This window comes from Taudactylus pleione, unplaced genomic scaffold, assembly GCF_031769625.1.
Source record: "Taudactylus pleione unplaced genomic scaffold, aTauple2 ptg000462l, whole genome shotgun sequence".
In the NCBI taxonomy this organism is placed as follows: Eukaryota; Metazoa; Chordata; class Amphibia; order Anura; family Myobatrachidae; genus Taudactylus; species Taudactylus pleione.
This window is the reverse complement of record NW_028284864.1, coordinates 2,187,858-2,215,449: the sequence shown is the minus strand read 5'-3', so window position 1 is coordinate 2,215,449 and position 27,592 is coordinate 2,187,858. Positions and strand designations below refer to the sequence as shown.

Here is a 27,592-nt window from a genome sequence, read left to right as displayed (position 1 = left end):
CTGTTGTCTCAGGGTCCTTGTTTTTCCCTGGACCTGGATCGTTTGTCTTTGACTGCGCCCCTACTGTGGTCCTAGGGCTTCCCTGGCTCTGTCTTCATTGAGATGTTTAGAGCAGATAGACCAGACTTTGCTGGGATCTGCCACGGACTGTGGCATACATAATTCTTATGGTATCGTACCTGTCGATACGATCCTCCGGTGTCCAGGATTTTCAGATATTCTGGCATTCCTTCCGGCTGGCTTGGGTTTCACCCTTGGCCTGGCCTTCCTGACAGTGCGGATCTCTACACTGTCGGTATGGTTAAGATATGGAATTGCTCCGCTCGGGTATCCAGTTCATCCTTTGGAGTGTTTTCTGGATTATGCCTCCACTTGTCCTCCCTAGGGACTCCTGGGGAGTTAGTAGTGGTTCTTTGTTCCCTCCGGGGACAGTCAATGGAACCGCTGGTTGTGATAGCCATTACATGGTCTATTGTTTAAGCTCTCTCTCTCTCAGGGTGTTTAAATCAACCAGGAGAGTGTCTGAATTGGGAGCGTTCTCATATGGCTCCCTCTTCTGGAGGGCATCATGTCAGGGTGTGAGTTGCTCTCGCCCTGTATTTCTTCTTAGTGGTTTTTAGGTTCCATATTATTCTGGAACTTATGGTACGGCCATTCAGTCCCCAGTCTTCTCGGCTGGTGTGGCCTCATTGACTGTGGTCCGGCCTCTTTGGCTTTATATGATCCGTTCAAGTTCCTTATGGTAATCGGACTCCTTATTGGTGGTCTGCGGTTTCTGGTTTTCACAGGAAACGATGGCCGGCCTATAATGAAATGTTGGCTGGATGGCCTCGTATGTCTTCCTCAGGGGCCTACCCATGGGTAGGCATTTCTGTCGTTGAGGCTTGTTTTTTCTCGGGCCATGTAACCCTCGTGGGCGGCTCGTTGTGGCGCCTCGGCTGTTTTGCCTTACTAGGTGTCCACGTGGTCTTCTGTCCATACCTTTTTAAGGTTCTAGGCATTGGTTTCCTTTGCCTCTCAGGATGCTTCCTTTTTGGCGACGGATTCTCCTCTCAGCACAGGAGCGTCCCCACCCTTGGTTGAACTGCTTTGGGACATCCCCAAGGTCAACCCTGTGGACCCCCTATGGACCCTGAAGTAGAAAACAAGAGATATGGTAAGAACTTACCTTTGTTATCTCTGTTTCTACGAAGTCCATAGGGTCCACAGGGCGCCCACCCTGACGCACCTGGCTTCATATGGGCTGTGTTACTGGTCACCGGTTTCCTGTCTCCTTTTCTGTGAGTATGGTTCTAGAGTGTTCCAGTTTTCTCTCTCTTTTTCTCTCCTCCGGCCTTTGGCTACTTACAAACTGAGGTGCCTCTGGCTGGGGGGTGGGGTTATAGGGAGAGTGGACCCAAGTGCATCCTGGGAGCTAAAAGCTTTAACTGCGTGGTGCCCGGATTTGGTTCCCAACCTATACCCCAAGGTCAACCCTGTGGACCCTATGGACTTCGTAGAAACAGAGATAACAAAGGTAAGTTCTTACCATATCTCTTGTTTTATTCTCTCTCAGGGGCTGTAGCCCGGCCGTCCATGGCCATTCCTGGGTGGCCAAGGCCATTGAGGGTTGGGCCAATGCCTTGGAGGATACGTTTCCGGATGAAGCTCCGGATGTCCAGAGGGCGTTGTTAGGACAGATGAGAGATGCCGCTTCCTACATTGGAGAAGCATCTTTGGATCCTAGCCTGCTGACCTCTAGGGTTTCGGCGGCAGCAGTGTCTGCTTGCAGATCCTTGTGGTTGAGGTCTTGGAGAGCAGACGCTGATTCAAAGAAAGGCTTGGAGGCCTTACCTTTTAATGGAGAGTTACTATTTGGTCCAGACCTGGACAAAATAGTAGATACCCTGGCAAAGTCCAAGTCAGCCTTCCTCCCTTCAGCTATGACACCTGCTAAGATCCGGAGCTCGGCTTTTCGCTCCTTTCGGGTTCAGGGCAAGGCAAAGGGTCAGTCCTTCCTGAGGCAGTCCGCAACCAAGACCGCCTCAAAGCCAAAGAAGCAAGCCTGGAGTGCTAGGCGTCCTTCTTCCAAGCAAGAAGATAAGCCTTCTGCATGATAGGATGGGCCTCCCTCTGGGGGACCCCAGAGTGGGAGGCCGACTTATTCAATTCGCCCAGTGCTGGCACAATACCACCACGGATGCCTGGGTGCGAGAAGTGGTCTCCCAGGGGTACGCCCTGTCTTTTCGGCACAGGCCGCCTCGCCAGTTTTTTTTGCACGAGTCCCTTCTCAGGACAAAACCAAGGCCTTGCAGGTTCAGGAAGCCATAGAGGCCTTGCTGACGGCGGGGGTCATTATACCCGTACCACAATCTCAACGTGGGATGGGGTATTACTCTACGCTGTTTCTGGTGCAGAAACCCAATGGCTCTCATCGCCCCATCCTCAATTTGAAGTCCCTGAACAGATTTCTCAGGGTTCCCAAATTCAGGATGGAAACTTTGCGTTCCATCATTCTGGCGATGGAACCGGGGGATTATATGGTCTCCCTGGATATCCAGGACGCCTACCTCCATGTGCCTATAGCAACATCGCACCAACGGTTTCTGCGGTTTGCTATTCTCCACAACCACTACCAATTCAGGGCTCTACCCTTTGGCCTCTCCATGGCACCAAGGGTATTTACCAAGGTGATGGCGGTCATGGCGGCTCACCTTCGGAGCCAGGGGATACGGTTGCTACCGTATCTAGACAACCACCTCTTGCTGGCAAGCTCCCCGGAGGTACTGATCCAGCATCTCCACCTGACGGTCGCTTGTCTACAGGCGCACGGGTGGTTGATCAACTGGAAGAAGTCCTCCCTCATCCTATCAATGTGGATGGTTCATTTGGGGGCCCTGCTGGACTCTCGTCAGCAACGGATTTTTCTGACTCCAGAGAAGGTCTCCTCCTTACAGCTGCGGATTCACAGTTGTCTGAGCAGTGGCAGAGTGTCGGTGCACTCAGCGATGAGAGTTTTGGGGTCCATGATGTCGGCATTCGACATGGTGGAGTTTGCCCAGTTCCATTCCAGGCCCCTGCAGAGGCTGATTCTTTCGGAATGGAACGGATTGCCACACAGGATCCGCTCTCAGATGCTGGTGTTGTCCTTGGAGGTGCGTCTGTCCCTGGCCTGGTGGCTACAGACGGCTCATCTCCTCGAGGGACGCCCCTTTTGGGTCCCGGAATGGGTTCTGCTCACGACAGATGCCATTTTCCGGGTTTTGGGGGGCGGTGACAGGCTCCTTGTCACTTCAGGGTCGTTGGTCGGCGGAGGAAGCGATTCTTCCCATCAACATCCTGGAACTGTGGGCAGTGTACAGAGCCCTGCAGTCGTCCGGCACCGCTCTTCACGGAACGGCCGTTCAGGTGCAGTCAGACAACGCCACCACGGTGGCGTACATCAATCACCAGGGAGGGACTCGCAGTCGAGCTGCGATGTCGGAGGTGTCCCGCGTCCTGGCTTGGGCGGAGCGCTATCTTCCAGCTCCCTCGGCAGTCTTCATCCCAGGAGTCCTCAATTGGGAGGCGGACTTCCTCAGCCGTTACGACGTGCATCCCGGGGAATGGTCGCTTCATCCAGAGGTATTCCAACTACTCGTGGACAAGTGGGGTCTGCCGGAACTGGACCTGATGGCGTCCCGTCACAATCACAAGCTGCCCGTATACGGGTCAAGGACAAGGGACGCAGGCGCAAGTCTGATAGACGCGCTGTCGGTGACATGGTTGTTTCGCCTGGCTTACTTGTTCCCTCCGATATCTCTGCTGCCTCGGGTCCTGCGCAAGTTCAAGCAGGACGGAGGCACACTGATCCTGGTGGCCCAGAAGGCCGTGGTACTCCGATCTGCGGAGCCTGTCCATTGACGCTCCGTACCTCCTACCTCAACGACGGGACCTGTTGTCTCAGGGGCCCTGTCTTCACCCGGATCTGGGTCGACTATCTTTGACGGCGTGGCTCTTGAGACAACCGCCTGAGGTCTCGGGGCTTTTCTAGCTCCGTTATTACCACCATGCTGAGGGCACGCAAGCCTGCTTCTGCGAGGATCTACCACAGAGTGTGGCACACTTACTTTCAGTGGTGCGAGGCCAGAAGATATGATCCCCAGGTGTTCCGGGTTTCGCGTATTCTGGCTTTCCTTCAGTCGGGTTTGGACTTAGGATTACGTCTTTCCTCACTGAAGGTGCACGTGTCTGCTCTGTCGGTGTGGTTCCAGCGCAGGATTGCTGCTATGCCGGATCTACACACCTTTTTCCAGGGTGTTTTAAGAATCCAGCCTCCCTTTGTGCCACCTGTGGCCCCGTGGGATTTGGCGGTGGTTCTTCGGGCCTTACAGGGTCCTCCTTTTGAGCCCTTGGAGTCAGTGGAGCTCAAGTGGCTAACTTTTAAGACTGTTTTCCTCTTGGCAATTGCTTCTGCCAGGAGGGTTTCGGATTTGGGGGCGCTTTCCTGTCGTCCCCTTTTCTGGTTTTTAATCAGGACAGAGCGGTGCTTCGCACTAGTCCTGATTTCCTACCTAAGGTGGTTTCCAGGTTCCACATTAATCAGGAAATTGTTGTACCAGCCTTTCAGTCGCCTGATCTTTCGGCTGGGGAGGCTTCCTTAGACGTTGTCCGTGCCCTCCAGGTTTATGTGGACCGGACTAGTTCTGTGAGGAAGTCGGATTCTTTGTTTATCCTCTTTGGTTTTCACAAGAGGGGTTGGCCTGCCAACAGACAGACTCTAGCCCGTTGGCTTCGTTCTGTTATTATTGAGTCTTATATGCAGAAGGGTTTACCTGTTCCAGCCTCTGTTAAGGCTCATTCCACTCGGTCTGTGGGCCCTTCTTGGGCTGCTAGCCGTGGCGCCTCTGCTGTTCAGCTGTGTAAGGCGGCCACCTGGTCTTCCATTCAGACCTTTTTGAGGTTCTATGCGTTTGACACCTTTGCCTCTCAGGATGCATCCTTTGGGCGCCGGGTTCTCCTATCAGCACAGGAGCGTCCCCACCCTTAGTTGGACTGCTTTGGGACATCCCCAGGGTCACCCTGTGGATCCCTATGGACCCTGAAGTAGAAAACAAGAGAGATGGTAAGAACTTACCTTTGTTATCTCTGTTTCTACGAAGTCCATAGGGTCCACAGGGCACCCGCCTGACGCACCTGGCTTCATATGGGCTCTGTGACTGGTCACCGGTTTTCCGTCTCCCATTTCTGTGAGTATGGTTCTTGTGTGTTCCAGTCTTCCTTCTCTCTGTTTCGTCTCCTTCTCCGGCCTGGGCTGCTTACCAACTGAGGTGCCTGTGGCTCGGGGGCGGGGTATAGAGGAGGATGGACCCAAGTGCATCCTGGGAGCAGCTAAAAGCTTTAACTCCGTGGTGCCCGAGGATCCAGGATCCAGCTATATACCCCAAGGTCACCCTGTGGACCCTATGGACTTCGTAGAAACAGAGATAACAAAGATGAGTTCTTACCATATCTCTTGTTTTACTTAGCCAAATGGGCCTCAAAGAAACATAAATAGATTTTCTGGGGTTAATTTACTGATGAGCCAGGAAGACAACATTTCAGTAAGCTGTGCCTGCTCTTTCTTTCTTTTAGCGTATGTCTCCCGGTGTCTTCTCTTTACCCCATGCAATTTCACTGGAGAACAACCAAGCTTTGTAATAGTTTCATTCAGCTCATCTGTTTCTGCAGGTTCATTTACACCAGCGTTTACACCAGGGTTTACACCAGGGTTTACACCAGGGTTTACACCAGGGTTTACACCAGGGTTTACACCAGGGTTTACACCAGCGTTTACACCAGGGTTTACACCAGCGTTTACACCAGCGTTTACACCAGGGTTTACACCAGCGTTTACACCAGGGTTTACACCAGGGTTGGGGAACTTCAGGCCCGGTGGCCGTATAAGGTCCCCGGAATCATTTAGTCTGGCCCTCTGAGCTTTTTTTATGTTAGCCTCATCTGGCTATCAGGGTGCCTAGAATGGAACCTTGCAGCCAGAATCTATGTAGCAGTTCTGTCTGGGACATCCTTAGGATGCTTCAGACAGTCACATCGCTGCTATTACAGCTCTCTGGATCATCCTCAGGATGCTGCGGGCATTGCTGTAATCACTGGAAATTGTGGCGACACCCCTTGTGACATCTCACGGAGGGGGCGTGGCCTGCACCGGGTCCGCAAATGTTATATGTATCAAAATGGCCCTCGCTAGAAAAAAGGTTCCCCACCCCTGAGTTACACCCTCCACCGAGGATTCAACTACTTCTGTTGGCATATCTGTGTCTGTTTGTTCTTTACAGTTGAATTCTGCATTTTGGGCAAAGTTTCTGTCCTGCTTAATAACAGCATGAAGCTGACAGTCACCGTGTTATTTGACCCACTTCAGTGACATAACTTTTAAGCTTTTTCTGGCTCCTTTTTTGGGAGACAAGACAGGATTACAGCATGTTTTCTGAAATTCTTCATATCTTGGCAGCAGAAGCTTTTCATGATGGTAGCAGACTGAGTTTCCGAGATCATTGGTTACTGCATTTGAAACTTCAGTTCTCAGAATCAAAAGTTCTCTTTTTTCATCTGTAAAGTGGTCCCAGCTATGTAATCCAATGGTTTTTGAATAGGTAGTAATTTGGCAGTCCGTATTTAAAAGACTGCCAATTGTGCAGCTGCCATGACTATCTTTCTGTGTCTCCCTCTCTTCCTCTGGAAAGTTTCAGTTTTGGTTTCTCTAAAGGGAATCCCCTTCCCATCAGTTTCTGTTTGTTTAATTTTCTGTATGGGAGTTTTTTCCCATTGCCTCAGTTTAGTTCACTTTTTTGGTATGGTTTTTAACCATGTGTAAATTATGTATGCGGTACACCAGTAATCAAGTATCAACTTGATGATTTATTTTTTTTTCTCCGCTATGAAACAGAGAACCCTGCTGATTAGTGTTGTGGTAGTAATGTATACCTTTTTTAAGCACCCCCAAAAAAATGGGATCCCTAATTGTCGATTGAACCTAGCGTTTTTAATTTTATTCGAAAAACATGCGTTTTTGCCGTAACGCAAATCATGAGGCAGATAAAGTATTTTGGTTTGGATTTTTGGATTCGAGTGAAAGTTACCTTAGGGGTCCAAATTTTGTGGTGATTCCTTAATAAACACCGGTGATACTTCAAATAAACTGGATAAAGAAGCCGCGATTCGTAAATTATTTAATCAACTAATTGTCAGACAGTCTAGATATTTGGCAGAAATAGTTGTTTCTACTTCAGGGTCCATAGGGGGTCCACAGGGTTGACCTTGGGGTATAGGTTGGGAACCAAATCCGGGCACCACGCAGCTAAAGCTTTTAGCTCCCAGGATGCACTTGGGTCCACTCTCCCTATAACCCCACCCCCAGCCAGAGGCACCTCAGTTTAAGTTGTGCCCGGCCGGAGTCGGGTCACCGTTTAGTGCAGTGGGGAGCTGATTAGCAGCCCCTAAGCTTTATTTTTTTCTAAAGGACAGAGTTTTTTTATTTTTCCTTTGGATTCTTCAGAGCGGCAGCGTCAGACTGTCCATAGGACGTCTAAGCTGCCGCTCCGTCACCCCGCTGGCGCTGAGACGCCAGTACAGATCTGGGGATCTCAGCGGGACCCCAGAGTCTGTACTAGCCGGACTCTGCGGGCGCCCAGGACTGCTGCCGGATTCACGGGGAGCAGGTAAGGCGCGGGTCACCGCTTGCGGTGATCCGCGCATTTGAAATGCAGTCCTGTGCCTCCGGTCTCTGGGGACAGACCGGAGGCGCCGGCAGTGGCGGCGGGCCCCCCATACCCCGTGTGTCCACTAGACCACCAGGGACTTAGTGTTCGGTGCAGGGAGCCGGCGTCCCGGGGGTTAATAGCCGGCCAGGGGAGACAGCCTTCCCTGTTACAGCGGCTCCTCCCCTCAGCTCAGCGCGCCTTTCAGTATCCATAGTCTGGCGTCGCTGAGCTGCTTCCTCCGCGGGCCACGCTTCTTCTGAGGTCTCCAGCGGCCATTTTCTCTGTGGTGCAGCAGAAATCTCTGGAGATGGCAGTGAGTCCAGTCCCCCTGCGTACCTCACCATCAGGTCAGTGTACACAGAGCTGTAGCCTTCCCAGACACTGAATCTGGGTAAGTTGCATGCAGTGTAATAGTGCAGTATATTATATGACATGTTTATGTATATATGTGTATATCTGCATTGTATGTGACTTATGCTAGTGCTGACTGTACTTTATTCTCTCACCTGTCAGTGTATATCTATCCCTTTCCTTATCTGCCCTAATACAGCTGTACTTGGGGTGGTTCTGAGACCTCACATTTATATACTTGTTAATATTTGTGAGGTTTGTCACATACTGTTGCGTGCTGCACGTTGCCATATTTTGAGTGGAACTGTGTGTTGCATACGCTGAAAATGGGTCCCTGCAGCTAATTTTTAGTTTCAGTCAGGACCAGTATAGCGCTGCTTGATCACAAGGCTTGGTCAGATATGTCTGACCAGGAGATAGAGCGTTATACTGCACCCATTTTTACTATCCTGCAAGCCATGTGCTGCAGGTGTTAGTGCGGAGGATTTAACTCTTAAAGGGTTCTGTATGTGGCGTCATCGGGTGCCGGTCCCTTTCACGACCCCCTTGGGCTGTTTGTTTTCTCGGGATCCTCTTAATTGCGGATCGCCGGGCGGGCCCCATTGTTGTACCTCACTTGGGGTTACTTCACCATACTGCCCTTTTCATCTCAGGGTATCTCGCAGTTTCTTGCACTCTTCCCCTGTGACACAGACTACCGCTCCCTACAGGGGTTTTTTCGAGTATATGAATTCCCCCTGGTGCCACAATAGTCTGTCATGCCCCTTACAGGGATTACCACAACAGCCACCCTGGGTGGAAGTCGTTTTTCTATGAAACGCAAATTGGCGTGGTTGACGCCCTGTGGTTACTTCCCACTTGGCTCTACCGTGAACTGGATACTGTTTTGGGCTCTTTCCCTCTTACACGGGGGGGAAGCCTATCTCAAGTATTATTATCCCTGCTTTCGGGCTGGTAGCAGGTCCATTCTGGTTAGAGTGAATGTTGACCTGCACCTGTATCATACACCCTCAGTATTACGTGCATTCTGGGTCCCTGTTGCTGACTAGCGGGTGGATCGCAGGGCGGGACTCTGGCTGTTGCCAGATATGAGGTATTACAACAGTGTTTGGTCTCCTGTCCCAAATTCCCTGAGGGTCATCATGAGCCCCTCCTGGGGTGGATGGGCGTGTTACTCGTCGGATTACAGACGTTACTACGCATCCCATTCCTGCGTGGTCGGATTCTTCTGATCCGTAGGTGGTAACTCTGCCTGAAATCAGTATACTCGCTTTCAGGGGTTGTTAACCAACCATGCTATAGCCATGGTAGGATGGGTAATACTATTGCATACTGAGCTGATGTATTTGTAATGTTTTTCCCCTCCAACACGTCTGGGGTTCAAGTGTATTTGGTCGCTCACGTAATATATGCAGTTGTCATAGGTGGACATGCCTATATTGGATACCAGCTCCAAACTTTCAGAGTTCCGGCTGCGACGGTATCCTCCGTAATACCCTATGGCTGCGCTCTGGGAATGCAGAGGTGCAGATACCATCTATAGGGTATATCTGACCTTGACAGTGGCAGTACAAATTTCCCGCCGTCAGCTATGCTCACTACGGGGCCTCAGACTATTAAGTCTTTTTGTCCTCTGGGTCAGCCTAAAGGTCTGTTTTTTCATAGACTGTCGGCCTTTACAAGGGCTGACATATCCAGTTCCGAGCAGGCCTGGACTGCCAGCCGATCCTGCTTCTGAACCAACGGATATATCGTCAGCCTGACGAGACAGGCCTACCACTGGGAGATGGCGATTTCTCAGTTTGCCCGGTACTAGTGTCTAGTTGCCGCGGCTACGTGGGTAGGAGGGTACGCCCTCTCTTTGCTCAGGCGGCCTATTTCCATGTGATGGTACGCAGGCCCTTATTCGGAACAGGGCCTTACAAATCCAGAAAGCTATACAGTTGTTGCGGTAAGCGGAGCTAATTGGGCCATCCCCACTTTCTCAGCGAGGGACTGGTTGTTCTGCTTTCTTTCTGGTGCGGTGGCTGAATGGTCCTCTTTGGCCTATTCTCTGTCTCAATTCCCCGAACCAGTTCCTAAAGCTACCTGGGTTCAGGAAGCAATCCCTATGCTCCATCATACTATGTTTGGAACCCGGGGACTTTATGGTATCACTGGATATACAGGACGCGTGCCTACGGGTACTTACAGAGACCTTACCTCAGCATGGACTGAGGTTTGCTGTATCACAGCACTTACGATTTTTCGGGCTCTGCCTGTTGGGACTGATCTCAGCCCCACAGGGGTTTACCAGCATTTGGGATTTTCTGACAGTTCTTCTGTTCAGTATATCCCAATGCTCCTGTACCTGGATGGCCTCCTGCTCTTAGCAGGATCACCGGGGTACTTTACAGCCGGGTCTGGTTGACTGTGGGTTCTTCAGGGTGCAGACGTTTAATCAAGGGGAAAAAAGTCCTCCCTGCATCCCTCTCTGGGTATTCTTCACCTAGGAGCCCTGCTGGATTCTCAAAATCTGAGAATTCTTCTGGCTTAAGACGGCATCTCCACTCTTCCATTAGGAGTACATGGATGTCTGCGCAGTCGCCATATGTCTTTACACTCTGGGATGCATGGTCCACTATTCAGTGTCTGCCTTTGGAAGGGTGGAATGGGCTCAGTTCCATTCCAGGCCTTTCCATAATTGGCTTATCTACAGATGGAACGAGTTTTTTCTGTCGGATCACTGTTCAAACGATGATGCTCTCCCCGGAGGCAAGTCGGTCCCTTTTCGGGTGACTATGGCCATCTCGTCCAGGGTATTCTTTGCTAAGGACAGTGTCTGGTTCGCATCCATTTCAGTGCAATTGGATGTCTGTCGATTCCACCCTGTCAATTAACTTGTTGGAACTTTAGCCTGTCTTGGGCTTCACTCTGGCATAGCCCTTGTTTCCAGGTGAACCTGAAAAAGTTCAGTCCGACAGGGTCAGAACAGTGGCTTCCTTTTTAGCAATACTGTTCGTTGGGTGGCAATGTCAGGTATGTCATACATTCGGGAATTGTCTGAGGGTCTCCTCCCGACCATCTCGACAGTGTTCATTTCGGGTGCTCTCCATTGGGAAGCGGGAGTCCTCAGCCGTTACGACGTGCATCCCGGGGACTAGTCTCTTCCCCAAGAGAGGTTTCATCTCCTGGTGAGCAGGGGGGGGGGGGCCCTCCTGAGGTGACACTCATGGCCTTCTGACTCTATCACACTATGGTGTTACAGTCCAACTCTGGGGATTCTGAAGCAACCTTCAGTGACTCTTTGTCGGTGAAGGGGTTCTTCCAATTTGCGTACCTGTGTTCTCCAGTCTCCATTCTTCCTCGAGGGAAGTGTTTCAATAGAGACAGAGATGCTTTCCTGCTGGTGGCTCCTGATTGCCCCAGATGTCAGGGGTACTTGGTTTTTCGGAGTCTCTCCATCGATACTCCATTCCTGATGCTTCGCTACCCAGACCTGTTGTCTCAGGGTCCTGGGGTTTGCCTTGGACCTGGGTCGTTTGTCTTTGACTACGTCCCTATAGTGGTCTTACGGCTTCCATGGCTTTGTCATCGTTGGAATGATTGGAGCACATGGATCAGCTTTTGCTGGGACCTACCACAATCTGTGGCAGCCATAATTCTTATGGTATTATACCTATCAATACGATCCTCTGGTGTCCAGGATTTCCAGATTTTCTGGCATTCCTTCCGGCTGGCTTGGGTTTCTCCCTCGGCCTGGCCTTCCTGACAGTGCAGATCTCTACACTGTCAGTATGATTAGGTTATGGAATTGCTCCGCTCTGATATCCAGTTCATCCTTTGGAGTGTTCTCTGGATTATGCCTCCATTTGTCCTCCCTAGGGTCTCCTTGGGAGTTAGTAGTGGTTCTTCGTTAACTCCGGGGAAAGTTAATGGAACCGCTGGTTGTAATAGCCATTACATGGTCTATTGCTTTGGCTTTCTCTCTTTCTATCAGGGAGTTTATATCAACCAGGTGAGTGTCGGAATTGGGAGCGTTCTCATGTGGCTCCCTCTTCTGGAGGGCATCTTGTTAGGGTGTGAGTTGCTCTCACCCTGTGTTTCTTCTTAGTGATTTTCAGGTTCCATATTATTCTGGAACTTATGGTGCGGCCATTCAGTCCCCAGTCCTCTCGGCTGGTGTGGCCTCATTGACTGTGGTCCGGCCTCTGTGGATTTATGTGATCCATTCAAGTTCCTGACGGAAATCGGACTCCTTATTGGTGGTCTGAGATTTCTGGTTTTAACAGGAAAGGATGGCCGGCCTATGGCCATATGTTGGCTGGACGGCCTCGTATGTCTTCTTCAGGGGCCTACCCATGGGTAGGCCTTTCTGTTGTTGCTGCTTGTTTTTTTTTTTTTCTCGGGCCATGTAACCCTCGTGGGTGGCTCGCGGTGGCACCTTGGCTGGTTTGCCTTGCTAGGTGGCCACCTGGTCTTCTGTCTACACCTTTTTAAGGTTCTAGGCATTGTTTTCCTTTGCCTCTCAGGATGCTTCCTTTTTGGCGGCGGATTCTCCTCTCAGCACAGGAGCGTCCCCTCCCTTGGTTGAACTGCTTTGGGACATCCCCAAGGTCAACCCTGTGGACCCCCTATGGACCCTGAAGTAGAAAACAAGAGATATGGTAAGAACTTACCTTTGTTATCTCTGTTTCTACGAAGTCCATAGGGTCCACAGGGCGCCCGCCCTGACGCACCTGGCTTCAAATGGGCTGTGTGACTGGTCACCGGTTTTCCGTCTCCCATTTCTGTGAGTATGGTTATCGAGTGTTCCAGTTTTCTCTCTTTTTTTCTCCTCCTCCGGCCTTTGGCTACTTACAAACTGAGGTGCCTCTGGCTGGGGGTGGGGTTATAGGGAGAGTGGACCCAAGTGCATCCTGGGAGCTAAAAGCTTTAGCTGCGTGGTGCCCGGATTTGGTTCCCAACCTATACCCCAAGGTCAACCCTGTGGACCCTATGGACTTCGTAGAAACAGAGATAACAAAGGTAAGTTCTTACCATATCTCTTGTTTTTGACATCCTATCAACTAAAAAATTTTCGAAAAAATCTGAGATGGGTGGTGGACATTTCATTTTTTTTATTATTTTTTTTGGGGGTGATCTGATGTGGAATGACCCCTATGCATCAGTACCTTTTATATTTAATTGTCATTGCAGTTATTAATGAAAAAGGGTCTATATTTTAACATAAAGTAAATATTTTTTTCACTTTTATTTTTGCCCTTTACAGGGAAAATATCTTGGAGGACATTCACAATAAGCTGCAGGACATCAGAAACCCAATCCAGGCCATTGGGAACTTGCTTCGGGAGATGGATTATGAGATGACTTCTATGGATATAGATCTTGGTTAGTTTTAGAATATGAAACATTTTAAAAAAAAATTTAAAGTTGTACAGATCAAAGGCTCTGATCGTCTCCTGCTATGGTAAGTGGTGATATGGCTGGCTCTGTTCTGCTGATACGAGAGCTTGGTGCCATATTAGGTTTGGAACTCCTTGAGCTTACAAAAATCCTCGGACTAGTACAGTCTGTTCTCTGCATTTTGCAACTCCATAGCGGCTATTCTGCTGCTGCCATTTATTTTGGCTGCTGACTGGTTATCTCACATTACATAGTTGCCTTTCCACACATTTTAGAAAATGTCCTTAAAAAGTGTGGCTAGAGTAGTTTCCGTTGGGCAGTTTGCAGAGGGATTTTATGACATGCTGTAGTTGGCACAAATTGTCATAGCCATAGCAATGAAACTGACGTTTGCTTTTAGCCAGTTACCTTACACAACACTAGTTAAAACTAATTATATTACTTATTTACCTGTCTCTTATACTCAGAGAATAGTGAGTGATCCATTATGGCTTAGCGCTGCTAATGAATGCCAATTGCATATAAATTGCTGCTTTGTTGTCCTCTTTCAGTATCATAGCTGGGTCTATATTCCGCCTTGGCCTGCCCGCTCCCACCATATGTTCCCTTACCACGGCCCCTTTGTCATGGGTTTTTAACATCAAGGGATTTTATCAAGCTGTTCTTCTGCTACTGGTGCTAAGGGCCTGATTTCAGTTGTGTGCTCCTGTCCTGGGTCAGGGGCTTGGCGATGGTGGCCATGACTGACCGTTCCACTGAGACAGTGTGCAGTACAATGTGTGGTAGGGCAATTGGCCTTTCTTGGAAGCTTGGTGGTTGTAGCAGTCCATTTAGAGGAAACCAATTATCTTTCTTAAGGTAAATGAGCAGTAGTGAATTCAGGCACCTCTACTGGCCTTCATCAGCCTTTCATATGCAGCAAGTACTTCTTTGTGAGGCCTTTTTCCATTACTGTTCATGTGGCCTTGTCTCTATAGCCATTGTGGGGGTCTGTTATTCTTTGTGAGACACAATGTGCGACACTGGTGTCAAATCCAGGGGCCACCAAGGTCTCGGGCCGTGAAGGTGAACTGCTACGTCTGCACAAGGTGCCAGAGCAAGCCGCTTGGTAGCCGGTTTAGGACCAGTGTGTCAAGTCCATAAAACCCAAGTGATAGCTGGGTTGGGAAAACCTGTGCAGGCCCTCCGAGTCTGAGTGAACCCATTTGCCTGTGCAGTCTATTGCTGTCCTAGTCAGACTTTTTGGATTGACCGTGAAAGATATGGCAAGTCTGAGAATGGTGGTTGATGTGAACCATCAGGATTGAACCTTGGCCTTATGATTAACATAGTCCTTGTCTGATCTCTAGGGTGGTTTCTGTGCTGCTTCTGCCTAAACATGCCCTTTCATCACATCTGGAAAAGGGGCGACTTGTTGATCCAATCTTCCTTAATGATGGTCCATTATCAGGCAGTGAAAGGGATACTCATAGTGAAAAGGATTTATTGACTCCTAAGTTGAGGATGAGCCCCTGTTACAGTCTAGCTCTTATTTTGGAGTCTGCAAATTCTTTAAGGTTTAGGTGCCAGAGTTCCAGAACTTACATAATTGCAAACCAAAATTAGTAGTCTTGGGTGGCTTTTGTTTCTCCAGTGTGTGGGAACTGAATATCCTTTGTGGGTCTCTCTCCTTGCCATATCTTTGTCTATGGTCCCCAGGACACCAGAGAGCAGAAGTCCTTACTCTAGACGATCTAGGCCTTACTGTAGACTGAGGTCATCTGCTTTGTATTGCCGACCAAACATAGTTTGCATGCTTGCTCAAACCTCTTCATGGTCTTTAAAAAGGTGTGTATCCTATAAACCGTTGTCGACCTGAGGATTGCAAATGCCTTTCAACAAATGGAATGAATGACTAATAAGGGAGATTTTTAATTTGCTTGCTTTGTGTGCATATTTTGAACCTTGTTTGAACGGAGTTACTGCAGTATCTTTAGAAGTCTGCTTTTGTCTTGCACTAATGAAATCTGAGTGCGTTATATAGCAGTATAGGAGTACACCATGGCTTTCTACATAATGCTTCAAGTGTAGAGGCCTGCAAGGTGCCAGCTTGATCTCTCATACCTTCACCAGGTTCTATAGGATAAATGTCTTTGCATTTGCAGACTGTCTTCTGCAGGAAAGTCCTGTTGGCTGTAGTACATAGCGTCTTTGTCCCATGTCCTGAGCATTACAACATCTAAGCCATCTGTCTCTCCCTATGATGCTTATACAGAATAAGGGACTTTCTACTTCGGGGTCCATAGGGGGTCCACAGGGTTGACCTTGGGGTATAGGTTGGGAACCAAATCTGGGCACCACGCAGTTAAAGCTTTTAGCTCCCAGGATGCACTTGGGTTCACTCTCCCTATAACCCCACCCCCCAAGCCAGAGGCACCTCAGTTTAAGTTGGTGCCCGGCCGGAGTCGGGTCACCGTTTAGTGCAGTGGGGAGCTGATTAACAGCCCCTAAGCTTTATATTTTTTTGTAAGAACAGTGTTTTTTATTTTTACTTCGGACTTTTAGAGCGGCAGCGTCGGACTGTCCAAGGACGTCTAAGCTGCCGCTCCGTCACCCCGCCGGTGCTGAGACGCCAGTACAGATCTGGGGATCTCAGCGGGACCTCAGAGTCTGTACTAGCCGGACTCTGCGGGCACCCAGGACTGCTGCCGGATCCACGGGGAGCAGGTAAGGTCGCGGATCACCGCTTGCGGTGATCCGCGTATTTAATATGCAGTCCTGTGCCTCCGGTCTCTGGGGACAGACCGGAGGCGACGGCAGTGGCGGCGGGGCCCCCCCATACTCCGTGTGTCCACTAGACCACCAGGGACTTACTGATCGGCGCTGGGAGCCGGCGTCCCGGGGGGTTAATAGCCGGCCAGGGGAGGAAGCTTTCCCTGTTACAGCGGCTCCTCAGCTCAGCGCGCCTTTCAGTATGTATAGTCTGGCGTCGCTGAGCTGCTTCCTCCGCGGGCGACGCTTCTTCTGAGGTCTCCAGCGGCCATTTTCTTGTGGTGCAGCAGAAATCTCTGGAGATGGCAGTTGGTCCTGTCCCCCCACGTACCTCACCATCAGGTCAGTGTACACAGCACTGTAGCCTTCCCAGACACTGAATCTGGGTAAGTTGAATGCAGTGACATAATGCAGTATATTGTATGTCATGCTTATGTGTGTATATATATATATATATATATATATATATATATATCTGCATTGTATGTGACTTATGCTAGTGCTGACTGTCTACTTAATTCTCTCACCTGTCAGTATATATCTATCCCTTTTCTTTATCTGCCCTAATACAGCTGTACTTAGGGTGGTTCTGAGACCTCACATTTATATACTCGTTAATATTTGTGAGGTTTGTCACATACTGTTGCGTGCTGCACGTTACCACATTTTAGATAGAACTGTGTGTTGCATACGCTGAAAATGGGTCCCTGCGGCTAATTTTGGCATCAGTCAGGACCAGTATAGCGCTGCTTGATCACAAGGCTTGGTCAGATATGTCTGACCAGGAGATAGAGCGTTATACTACATCCATTTTTTACTATCCTGCAAGTCATGTGCTGCAGGTGTTAGTGCGGAGGATTTGTTTCATAAAGGGTTCTGTGTGTGGCGTCATCTGGTGCCGGCCCCTTTCACGACCCCCTTGGGCGGTTTGTTTTCTCGGGATCCTCTCAATTGCGGATCGCCGGGCGGGCCCCATTGTTGTACCTCAGTTGGGGTTACTTCACCATGCTGCCCTTTTTCATCTCAGGGTATCTTGCAGTTTCTTGCACTCTTCCCCTGTGACACAGACTACCGCTCCCGGCAGGTTTTTTTTCCGCAGTGTATTAATTCCCCCTGGTGTCACCATAGTCTGTCATTCCCCTTACTGGGATTACCACAGCCACCCTGGGTGGATGTCGTTTTCTACTAAACGCAAAGTGGCGTGGTTGACGCCCTGTGGTTACTTCCCAGTTGGCTCTGCCGCGAACTGGATACTGTTTTGGGCTCTTTCCCTCTTACACGGGGGGAAGCCTATTTCAGGTATTATTATCCCTACTTTGGGGCTGGTAGCAGGTCCATTCTGGTTAGAGTGAATGTTGACCTGCACCTGTATCATACACCCTCAGTATTACGTGCCTTCGGGTTCTCTGTTGCTGACTAGCGGGTGGATCGGATGGCGGGACTCTGGCTGTTGCCAGATACGAGGTATTGCAAAGTGTTTGGCCTCCTGTCCCAATTTCCCTGAGGGTCATCACGAGTCCCTCCTGGGGTGGATGGGCGTGTTACTCGTCTGATTACAGACGTTGACGCCTCCCATTCATGCTTGGTCGGATTCTTCGGATCCGTAGGGGGTAACTCTGCCTGAAATCAGTATACTCGCTTTCAGAGCTTGTTACCCATCCTACCATGGTTATAGCATGGTTGGTTAATACTATTGCATACTGAGCTGATGCGTTTGTAATGTTTTTCCTCTCCAACACGTCTGGGGTTCAAATATATTTGGTCGCTCACGTAATATATGCAGTTGTCATAGGTGGAAATGCCTATATTGGATATCAGTCTCCTAACTTTCAGAGTTCCGGCTGCGACTGTATCCTCCGTAATACCCTATGGCTGCGCTCTGGGAATGCAGAGGTGCAGATACCATCTATAGGGTAGATCTTGTTCGGTCCTGACCTTGACAGGATTGTAGTAACATTGGCAGTACAAGTTTACCGCCTTCAGCTATGCCCACTACAAGGCCTCAGACTAAGTCTGTTAAGTCTTTTTGTCCTCTGGGTCAGCCTAAAGGTCTGTTTCTTCATAGACTGTCGGCCTCTACGAGGGCCGACATATCCAGGACCGAGCAGGCCTGGACTGCCAGCTGATCCTGCTTCTGAGCCTACGGATATATCTTCAGCCTGACGAGACAGGCCTACCTCTGGGAGATGGCGATTTCCTCAGTTCGCCCGGTACTAGTGTCAAGTTGCCGCGGCTATGTGGGTAGGAGGGTACGCCCTCTCTTTGCTCAGGCGGCCTCTTTCCAGGTGATGGTACGCGGGCCCTTATTCAGACCCGAACAGGGCCAAACAAATCCAGAAAGCTATACAGTTGTTGCGGTAAGCGGAGCTCATTAGGCCATCCCCACTTTCTCAGCGAGGGACTGGTTGTTCTGCTTTCTTTCTGGTGCGGTGCCTGAATGGTCCTCTTTGGCCTATTCTCTGTCTCAATTCCCTGAACCAGTTCCTAAAGCTACCTGGGCTCAGGAGGCAATCCCTATGCTCCATCATACTATGTTTGGAACCTGGGGACTTTATGGTATCACTGGATATACAGGACGCGTGCCTACGGGTACTTACAGAGACCTTGCCTCAGCATGGACTGAGGTTTGCTGTATCACAGCACTTACAATTTTTCGGGCTCTGCCTGTTGGGACTGTCCTCAGCCCCACAGGGGTTTACCAGCGTTCTGGATTTTCTGACAGTTCTCCTGTTCAGTATATCCCAATGCTCCTGTACCCGGACGGCCTCCTGCTCTTAGCAGGATCACCGGGGTACTTTACAGCCAGGTCAAGATGACCGTGGCTTCTTCAGGGTGCAGACGTTTAATCAACGGGGAAAAAGTCCTCCCTGCATCCCTCTCTGGGCATTCTCCACCTAGGAGCCCTGCTGGATTCTCAGAATCTGAGAATTCTTCTGGCGTAAGACGGCATCTCCACTCTTCCATTAGGAGTACATGGATGTCTACGCAGTCGACATATGTCTTTACACTCTGGTATGCATGGTCCACTATTCAGTGTCTGCCTTTGGACGGGTGGAATGGGCTCAGTACCATTCCAGGCCTTTCCATAATTGGCTTATCTCCAGATGGAACAAGTTTTTTCTGTCTGATCACTGTTCAAACGATGATGCTCTCTCCGGAGGCAAGTCGGTCCCTTTCCGGGTGGCTATGGTCATCTCGTCCAGGGTATTCTTTGCTAAGGACAGTGTCTGGTTCGCATCCATTTCAGTGCAGTTGGACGTCTGTCGATTCCACCCTGTCAATTAACTTGTTGGAACTTTAGCCTGTCTTGGGCCTTCACTCTGGCATAACTCTTGTTTCCCGGTGAACCTGAAAAAGTTCAGTCCAACAGGGTCAGGGCAGTGGCTTCCTTTTTAGCAACACTGTTCGTTGGGTGGCAATGACAGGTATGTCACACATTCGGACATAGTCCGAGGGTCTCTTCCCGACCATCTCGGCAGCGTTCATTTCAAGTCCTCAGCCGTCACGACGTGCATCCCGGGGACTAGTCTCTTCCCCAAGAGAGGTTTCATCTCCTGGTGAGCAGGGGGGACCCCCTGAGGTGACCCTCCTGGCCTTCTGACTTTATCACACTATGGTGTTACAGTCCAACTCTGGGGATTCTGAAGCAACCTTCACTGACTCTTTGTCGGTGAAGTGGTCCTTCCAATTTGAGTATCTGTGTTCTCCGGTCTCCCTTCTTCCTCGAGGAAAGTGTTTCAATCGTGACGGAGATGCTTTCCTGCTGGTGGCTCCTGATTGCCCCAGATGTCAGGGGTACTTGGATTTTCGGAGTCTCTCCATCGATACTCCATTCCTGATGCTTCACTGCCCGGACCTGTTGTCTCAGGGTCCTTGGTTTTGCCTTGGACCTGGGTCGTTTGTCTTTGACTGCGTCCCTACAGTGGTCTTACGGCTTCCCTGGCTTTGTCATCGTTGGAATGATTACAGCACATGGATCAGCTTTTGCTGGGACCTACCACAAACTGTGGCAGCCATAATTTTTATGGTATTGTACCTGTCGATACAATCCTCCGGTGTCCAGGATTTCCTGATAATCTGGCATTCCTTCCGGCTGGCTTGGGTTGCACCCTCGGCCTGGCCTTCCTGACAGTGCGGATCTCTACACTGTCAGTATGATTAAGATATGGAATTGCTCCGCTCTGGTATCCAGTTCATCCTTTGGAGTGTTTTCTGGATTATGCCTCCATTTGTCCTCCCTAGGGACTCCTTGGGAGTTAGTAGTGGTTCTTCGTTCCCTCCGGGGACAGTCCATGGAACCGCTGGTTGTGATAGCCATTACATGGTCTATTGCTTTGGCTCTCTCTCTTTCTCTCAGGGTGTTTCTATCAACCAGGTGAGTGTCGGAATTGGGAGCGTTCTCATGTGGCTCCCTCTTCTGGAGGGCATCATGTCAGGGTGTGAGTTGCTCTCGCCCTGTGTTTCTTCTTAGTGATTTTTAGGTTCCATATTATTCTGGAACTTATGGTACGGCCATTCAGTCCCCAGTCCTCTCAACTGGTGTGGCCTCATTGATTGTAGTCCGGCCTCTGTGGATTTATGTGATCCGTTCAGGTTCCTTACGGAAATCGGACTCCTTATTGGTGGTCTGAGATTTCTGGTTTTAACAGGAAAGGATGGCCGGCCTATAGCCAGATGTTGGCTGGATGGCCTCGTATGTCTTCTTCAGGGGCCTACACAGGGGTAGGCCTTTCTGTTGTTGATGCTTGTTTTTTCTCGGGCCATGTAACCCTCGTAGGCGGCTCGCTGTGTTGCCTTACTAGGCGGCCACGTGGTCTTCTGTCCACACCTTTTTAAGGTTCTAGGCATTGGTTTCCTTTGCCTCTCAGGATGCTTTCTTTTTGGCGACGGATTCTCCTCTCAGCACAGGAGCGTCCCCACCCTTGGTTGAACTGCTTTGGGACATCCCCAAGGTCAACCCTGTGGTCCCCCTATGGACCCTGAAGTAGAAAACAAGAGATATGGTAAGAACTTACCTTTGTTATCTCTGTTTCTCTGAAGTCCATAGGGTCCACAGGGCGCCCGCCCTGACGCACCTTGCTTCATATGGGCTGTGTGGCTGGTCACCGGTTTTCAGTCTCCCATTTCTGTGAGTATGGTTATTGAGTGTTCCAGTTTTCTCTCTCTTTTTCTCTCCTCCTCCGGCCTTGGCTACTTACAAACTGAGGTGTCGCTGGCTTTGGGGGGGTGGGGTTATAGGGAGAGTGGACCCAAGTGCATCCTGGGAGCTAAAAGCTTTAACTGCGTGGTGCCCTGATTTGGTTCCCAACCTATACCCCAAGGTCAACCCTGTGGACCCTATGGACTTCGTAGAAACAGATAACAAAGGTAAGTTCTTACCATATCTCTTGTTTTTACCTAGTTAAATCTGTTTCCTCAAAGCATAATATGGAGGTTACCAAGAGCAGCCCTTTTCTAGGAATCCTATTATAGGAAGATGATTGTAGTTTAATCGATGCCCTGCCTCTATTGCCTGTATATTTGACAATACGGAGCATCGGATCTCCACCACCAATGGCAAACCATTGATTGATGTTAACCATGGATGGTCGATGGCCATCCTTAGTACTAGACACTAGTGTTGAAACATTCTAGCGGTTACATAAAAAACTTTGTTTCCTGGCTGACAGTACTCCATACCCTGGAGGACCACCACATAAAAGCACTGTATAGATATATAATTTATTCTCCCTTTTTTTTTTTTTTAAACAAATTTTTTTATTGAAGAGTTAAGTGTCAAATTTACAGATATCGCAATGAATAATAATACAAATATTCATAAAAAAAAAGAAAAGCAATGATCACAATATTTGTACAATAGTGCAAATGGTGTATAACATCATCCAAACAGCAAAAAGAGGAACCAGTAGGTTCTAATTACATATGGAATAATTTCCATTCAAAAGAAAATTAGAATAGTACCACAAATCATTATAAAGACATCATAGAGAAAAATAAACTAGATGGCACCCCCTCCCCCTCAATATCCAATCGAATGTACATATGAAAAATTGTTGAAAAGAAAAATTCAATGCTGCATTCTTATCGGAGGGTCATAAGCTGTAACAGATACCAAGACGACTTCTGTAGACTATTATGGATTTGGGAACGCATTATTCTCCATTTTTTTTAATACGTGTATTTTAACTAGGTCAGCCTTTGAATGTTCGGATGAATCTTTCCAATCTATATGGCAGTGCCACAGCTGCCAGTATAGTGTGCCAGGCTGTCTGCAAAATCTCCGCTACGCGGTTCTTGATTTGTCGCGACTTGCTCATTCTTCAGCACCTCCTGCTAAGGATGGGAGATCGGGTAAGCACAATTTTCTACACCGTACTGATTTACCAGGGGCTCCAATTTGGCTGAATTAACTGGTTTACTTTCTCCAATAGGCCTTTGCAGCAAGTGGACAACTTCTGCAGTCACAGCAGGAGCTCATACCGCGTACCGCACAAATGCTGCTTTCCTACTATGTCATCCGCTGGGGGAGCCAGTGCCTGGCATCTGCTGTTCCTCTGGATACATTGTGAGTTGTGTTCTTGATCAGTTTATGCTGTGTTTTGGTGTGCCGCTGTTTTTAACGGGGTTTTCCAGGTTACGGGTTTCTTATTGGCTTGTACATATTCTCAGGCAACTTTTAATTTATAACATTTATATCCTCCTGTATCTATCATCTGAGTAGTTTTGTTGCCCAGGGCAAATACGCACAGCTGCTCCCTGAGAGTAATTGTATAAGATGCTCAGACGGGGTAAAGCACCCCGGTTGCATCTCTGTATTTGTTGGAGCTGGCGGGCCACCCTGCAGCACTGGGTGTGTGCTAGGCTGAAGAAGGGTATAGGATATGAGACCATCACGTGACATGTATTGGAAGGACCTCATTGGCCACTGCTGCTGAGTTCCCCAGCCAATTGTATTGCAGTGTTGCTGGTGGTTTCCATCCCCTTTTAAGTAAATAAAAGTTGGGATTGCAGTCCCTTTATAAAACTGTACAATGACTGTCAACTGGAAGCGATAATCTGTCATGTACTGTTAATATTAGTCATTTGAGTCGCACATGTTCGTCTGTCTTGTTTGCTCGTTGGACGTGTAGTGAAGTGCCTGGTGGGCAGTAGATGGTTTGAATGTGACGTGTTCTATATGACGTATGGGGCACTATTTACCAGCCTGTCACACTAACGCTTATGCTTTGCAGAGAATCCAATCTCCTGCATCTATCTGTCTTGGAGCTGTCCAACTCCTCGGCCTTCACTCCCGTTCAGAAATACGGTAAGCGTTCGCCTTTAAAACCAGGCCTGTGCCGTTAGCCACAATACCGCCATTATAAACCCATAGTGATTACATCAGGAATGTGTTTGTTTCTAGATCACGTTTCAATATTTTGTTTTTGTGCAGTTTCGGCGCCGCAGACCATTGTGGAGTTATTCTTCCAAGATGTGGTGAGAAAACGCTTGTCGCAAATTTTTGCTCGGTCCGATGCTCTACAGACGCACAGTCTGAACTGGACCCAGCTGATCACAGACATCACCACTTACCTTCTGCAGCACCTGTATCCTTCATGGTTTTGCTGGATCCTATTAGTGATTTAAATTCATGAGTCCCTACCTAAACAAAGACGTTCTGCACTACCGAGTCACACGGCACTTACACATTATGCGTAACTCAACTTGTAGCGCATAGATAGGATAGATTTCTGTGGACACGTATCTTAGCACATAGTTTAAATTCAGCATCGAGGAGGGAGATTGCCCTACAGCAGGGGTCTTCAACCTTGGCCCTCCAGCTGCTGTTGAACTACACATCCCAGCATGCACTGCCATAGTTTTAGCATGCTGTTAAATCAAAAAGGTGGCAGTGCATGCTGGGATGTGTAGTTCCACAGCAGCTGGAGGGCCAAGGGACCCCTGCCCTACAGTATAATCGGAACACTTTTTAGCTTGTATCTGTTGGGTTTTGGAATCACAGTAACGTAAGAGCGAGTTATGTCAGGGTGGGACTTTTTCTGTGTCTCCGTAATGCCATCTGAAAGTCTGCTGTGTGTTGTGTGGCATATTTAAGTATGAACCCTCTAATTACTGCTTTGTGCTCTGTCCCTTGTGTAAGCATTTGTAAACAAATTAAGTTGAGGAAGGATCATCTTTATTAAATTTTTTTATTTTTTTTATTGCGGTTCTCTGCGAAGGATTTACCGAACAAAGCTATAGCACAGCTGATGAGTTGAAACATCTGCCTTTCTTCCCACGTCCCCACCCGGTCACTTTTACTGTGTTCACAGATGGAGCAGTTGGCTATGAGTACAGTGGCCGTGCCTATGCACATACAGTCAGGTGCATAAATATTGGGACATTGACAGAATTTTCATATTTTGGCCTCTATTCACCAACACAATGGCTTTGAAATGAAACAAAAAGATGTGCTTTAACTGCAGACTTTCAGATTTAATTTGAGGGTAATTACATCCAAATCAGGTGAACGGTGTAGGAATTACAACGGTTTCTATATGTGCCTCCCACTTTTTAAGGGGCCAAAAGTAATGGGACAAACTAAACAATCCTAAATCTAACTTTCACTTTTTAATACTTTGTTGCAAATCCTTTGCAGGCAATTACAGCCTGAAGTCTGGAACGCATAGACCTCACCAGATGCTGGGTTTCATCCCTGGTGATGCTCTGCCAGGCCTCTACTGCAAATGTCTTCAGTTCCTGCTTGTTCTTGGGGCATTTTCCCTTCAGTTTTGTCTTCATCAAGTGAAATGCATGCTCAATCGGATTCAGGTCAGGGGATTGACTTGGCCATTGCATAACATTCCACTTTTTAGCCTTAAAAAACTCTTTGGTTGCTTTTGTAGTATGCTTTGGGTCATTATCCATCTGCACTGTGAAGCGCCGTCCAATGAGTTCTGAAGCATTTGACTGAATATGAGCATATAATATTGCCCAAAACACTTCAGAATTCATTCTGCTGCTTTTGTCAGCAGTCACATCATCAATAAATACAAGGAAACAAGTTCCATTGGCAGCCATACATGCCCACGCCATGACACTACCACCACCATGCTTCACTGATGAGGTGGTATGTTTTGGGTCATGAGCAGTTCCTTTCCTTCTCTTCTCTTCCCATCACTCTGGTACAAGTTGATCTTTGTCTCATCTGTCCATAGGATGTTGTTCCAGAACTGTAATGGGTTTTTTAGATGTTGTTTGGCAAACTCTAATCTGGTTTTTGTGGCTCACCAATGGTTTACATCTTGTGGAGTCTTCTCTTGATTGTTGACTTTGACACATATACACCTACCTCCTGGAGAGTGTTCTTGATTTGGCCAACTGTTGTGAAGGGGTTTTTCTTCACCAGGGAAATAATTCTTCTGTCATCCACCACAGTTGTTTTCCGTGGTCTTCCGGGTATTTTGGTGTTGCTGAGCTCTCCGGTGCGTTCTTTCTTTTTAAGAATGTTCCAAACAGTTGATTTGGCCACACCTAATGTTTTTGCTATCTCTCTGATGGGTTTGTTTTGATTTTTCAGCCTAATGATGGCTTGCTTCACTGATAGAGACAGCTCTTTGGATCTCATATTGAGAGTTGACAGCAACTGATTCCAAATGCAAATGTCACACCTAGAATCAACTCCAGACCTTTTACCTGCTTAATTGATAATGAAATAACGAGGGAATAGCCCACACCTGTCCATGAAATAGCTTTTGAGTTGATAGTCCCATTACTTTTGGCCCCTTAAAAAGTGGGAGGCACATATAGAAACCGTTCTAATTCCTACACCGTTCACCTGATTTGGATGTAATTACCCTCAAATTAAATCTGAAAGTCTGCAGATAAAGCACATCTTGTTTGTTTCATTTCAAAGCCATTGTGATGGTGAATAGAGGCCAAAATATGAAACTTCTGTCAATGTCCCAATATTTATGCACCTGACTGTATCACTCAAACCTAGTCTGGATATGTGTAGTGAATATGGCAGTTGACAGTCTAGGTGCTGCATTTATTGCAAACATAAGGGCTATTCAATTAAATACGATGTAAAATGTTCCTGCGCAAGGTCTGGATGATGTACAGTACACATGTACATACGTTATTTTTTGCAAACTCTATAGGGGGTGTGGGGTAGAATGCGCAGTGTAAGGTGCCAGTGCTGGCGTTTACACACCATCCTAACGGTGTATCACTTCTACATCACAGTTTATTGAATCACCTGCATATTGACCTAGTAGGGCCCTAGGATTGGTTCCCAGTGTGCTCCCTGCACCTGTTTGCCAGTAACTGCGGGGAACACAACCATTTGCATGGGTTGTACACTGTGTATGGAACATGGGCTGTCAATTATTAGAAAGACACTTCAAATACTGTGTTTAGACCATTTGGCAACGAACACCATAATACCAATGCCTGCAATGTACTTTGTTAGGAAATGCGATTTTCAAAAGAATTAAAGGTATGCTGCTTAACTCTCTTAAACCACTAGCTGGCCTGGAAACCCTGGCTTCCTCTTCCCGGAGTGTCTGATGAGAAATTGCCAATATACTCAGCTACAGGTAGGATAATGTATACTGGGTGATGGCCACTGTTTCTGTTTATCCTCCCCACCCTACTGATAAAAGCTAGACGGCTGTCTCCTATACGGGGATCAATGCTCTTTGTAATGCATAGTTGCACTTTTCCTTTCCCAGGAGTATGTACGTCTTCTGCAGCCGTGGTGTCAAGTGAACGTGGGCTCTTGTCATTTTATGATGGGACAGTGCTATCTGGTCACTGGAGAGGGGCAGAAGGTGAGATGTGTTGAATGTTCAGCAAATGTCTAAATGCCCATTACTAATACAGGTAGGCTTTGTTCAAATCTACTGACATAGGGTTAATGCTCCCAAACTTTACCTCTAAACATATAGAGTATATAGGTGAGCTGTATATGAAATTGACAATGAGAAGCTATGAAAGTGACAGGGAGGATATTGCAAATGACACTGACTGGCAATGAATAGATTCCTGAACACATGATGCTTCTGTGATCCATCCTCAGATTTTGCACCTAATGGTGCGTACACACGGTCAGATTTTCCTTTAGACTTGTACAATACCGATTTTTAAAAATCGTTCATATCTGAAAGAAAATCTGACGTGTCCCTGCAACGATGAATGATGTGCGTTCCCGTTTGTCAGATAACAATATCTGACATCTGATGTGTTTGCAGTCAGATTTGGTCGATTTTTCATTTTAATACTGTCAAAAATCGTTTGTAGTTCATAGTTCATGAAATCGTTGGTAAAATCGTTCGTAGTTCGTCTGACAGCTGACCATGTGTATGCATCATTAAACATACATTAAATGCACTATGTCAGGT

General features: G+C 48.2%; 1 protein-coding gene across 1 annotated transcript in view; it reads left to right on the top strand.

The window, feature by feature from the left end:
- The window catches only part of NUP160 (nucleoporin 160), an 85,670-nt gene that overhangs the window by 28,979 nt on the left and 29,099 nt on the right, over nucleotides 1-27,592 (top strand). Inside the window, exons 16-22 of the mRNA XM_088448668.1 lie at nucleotides 13,324-13,442; nucleotides 22,399-22,559; nucleotides 22,640-22,773; nucleotides 23,441-23,514; nucleotides 23,641-23,794; nucleotides 26,719-26,788; nucleotides 26,924-27,022. Of these exons, the coding sequence (XP_088304794.1) occupies nucleotides 13,324-13,442; nucleotides 22,399-22,559; nucleotides 22,640-22,773; nucleotides 23,441-23,514; nucleotides 23,641-23,794; nucleotides 26,719-26,788; nucleotides 26,924-27,022 (811 nt within the window). The remainder of the gene's footprint in view (nucleotides 1-13,323; nucleotides 13,443-22,398; nucleotides 22,560-22,639; nucleotides 22,774-23,440; nucleotides 23,515-23,640; nucleotides 23,795-26,718; nucleotides 26,789-26,923; nucleotides 27,023-27,592) is intronic.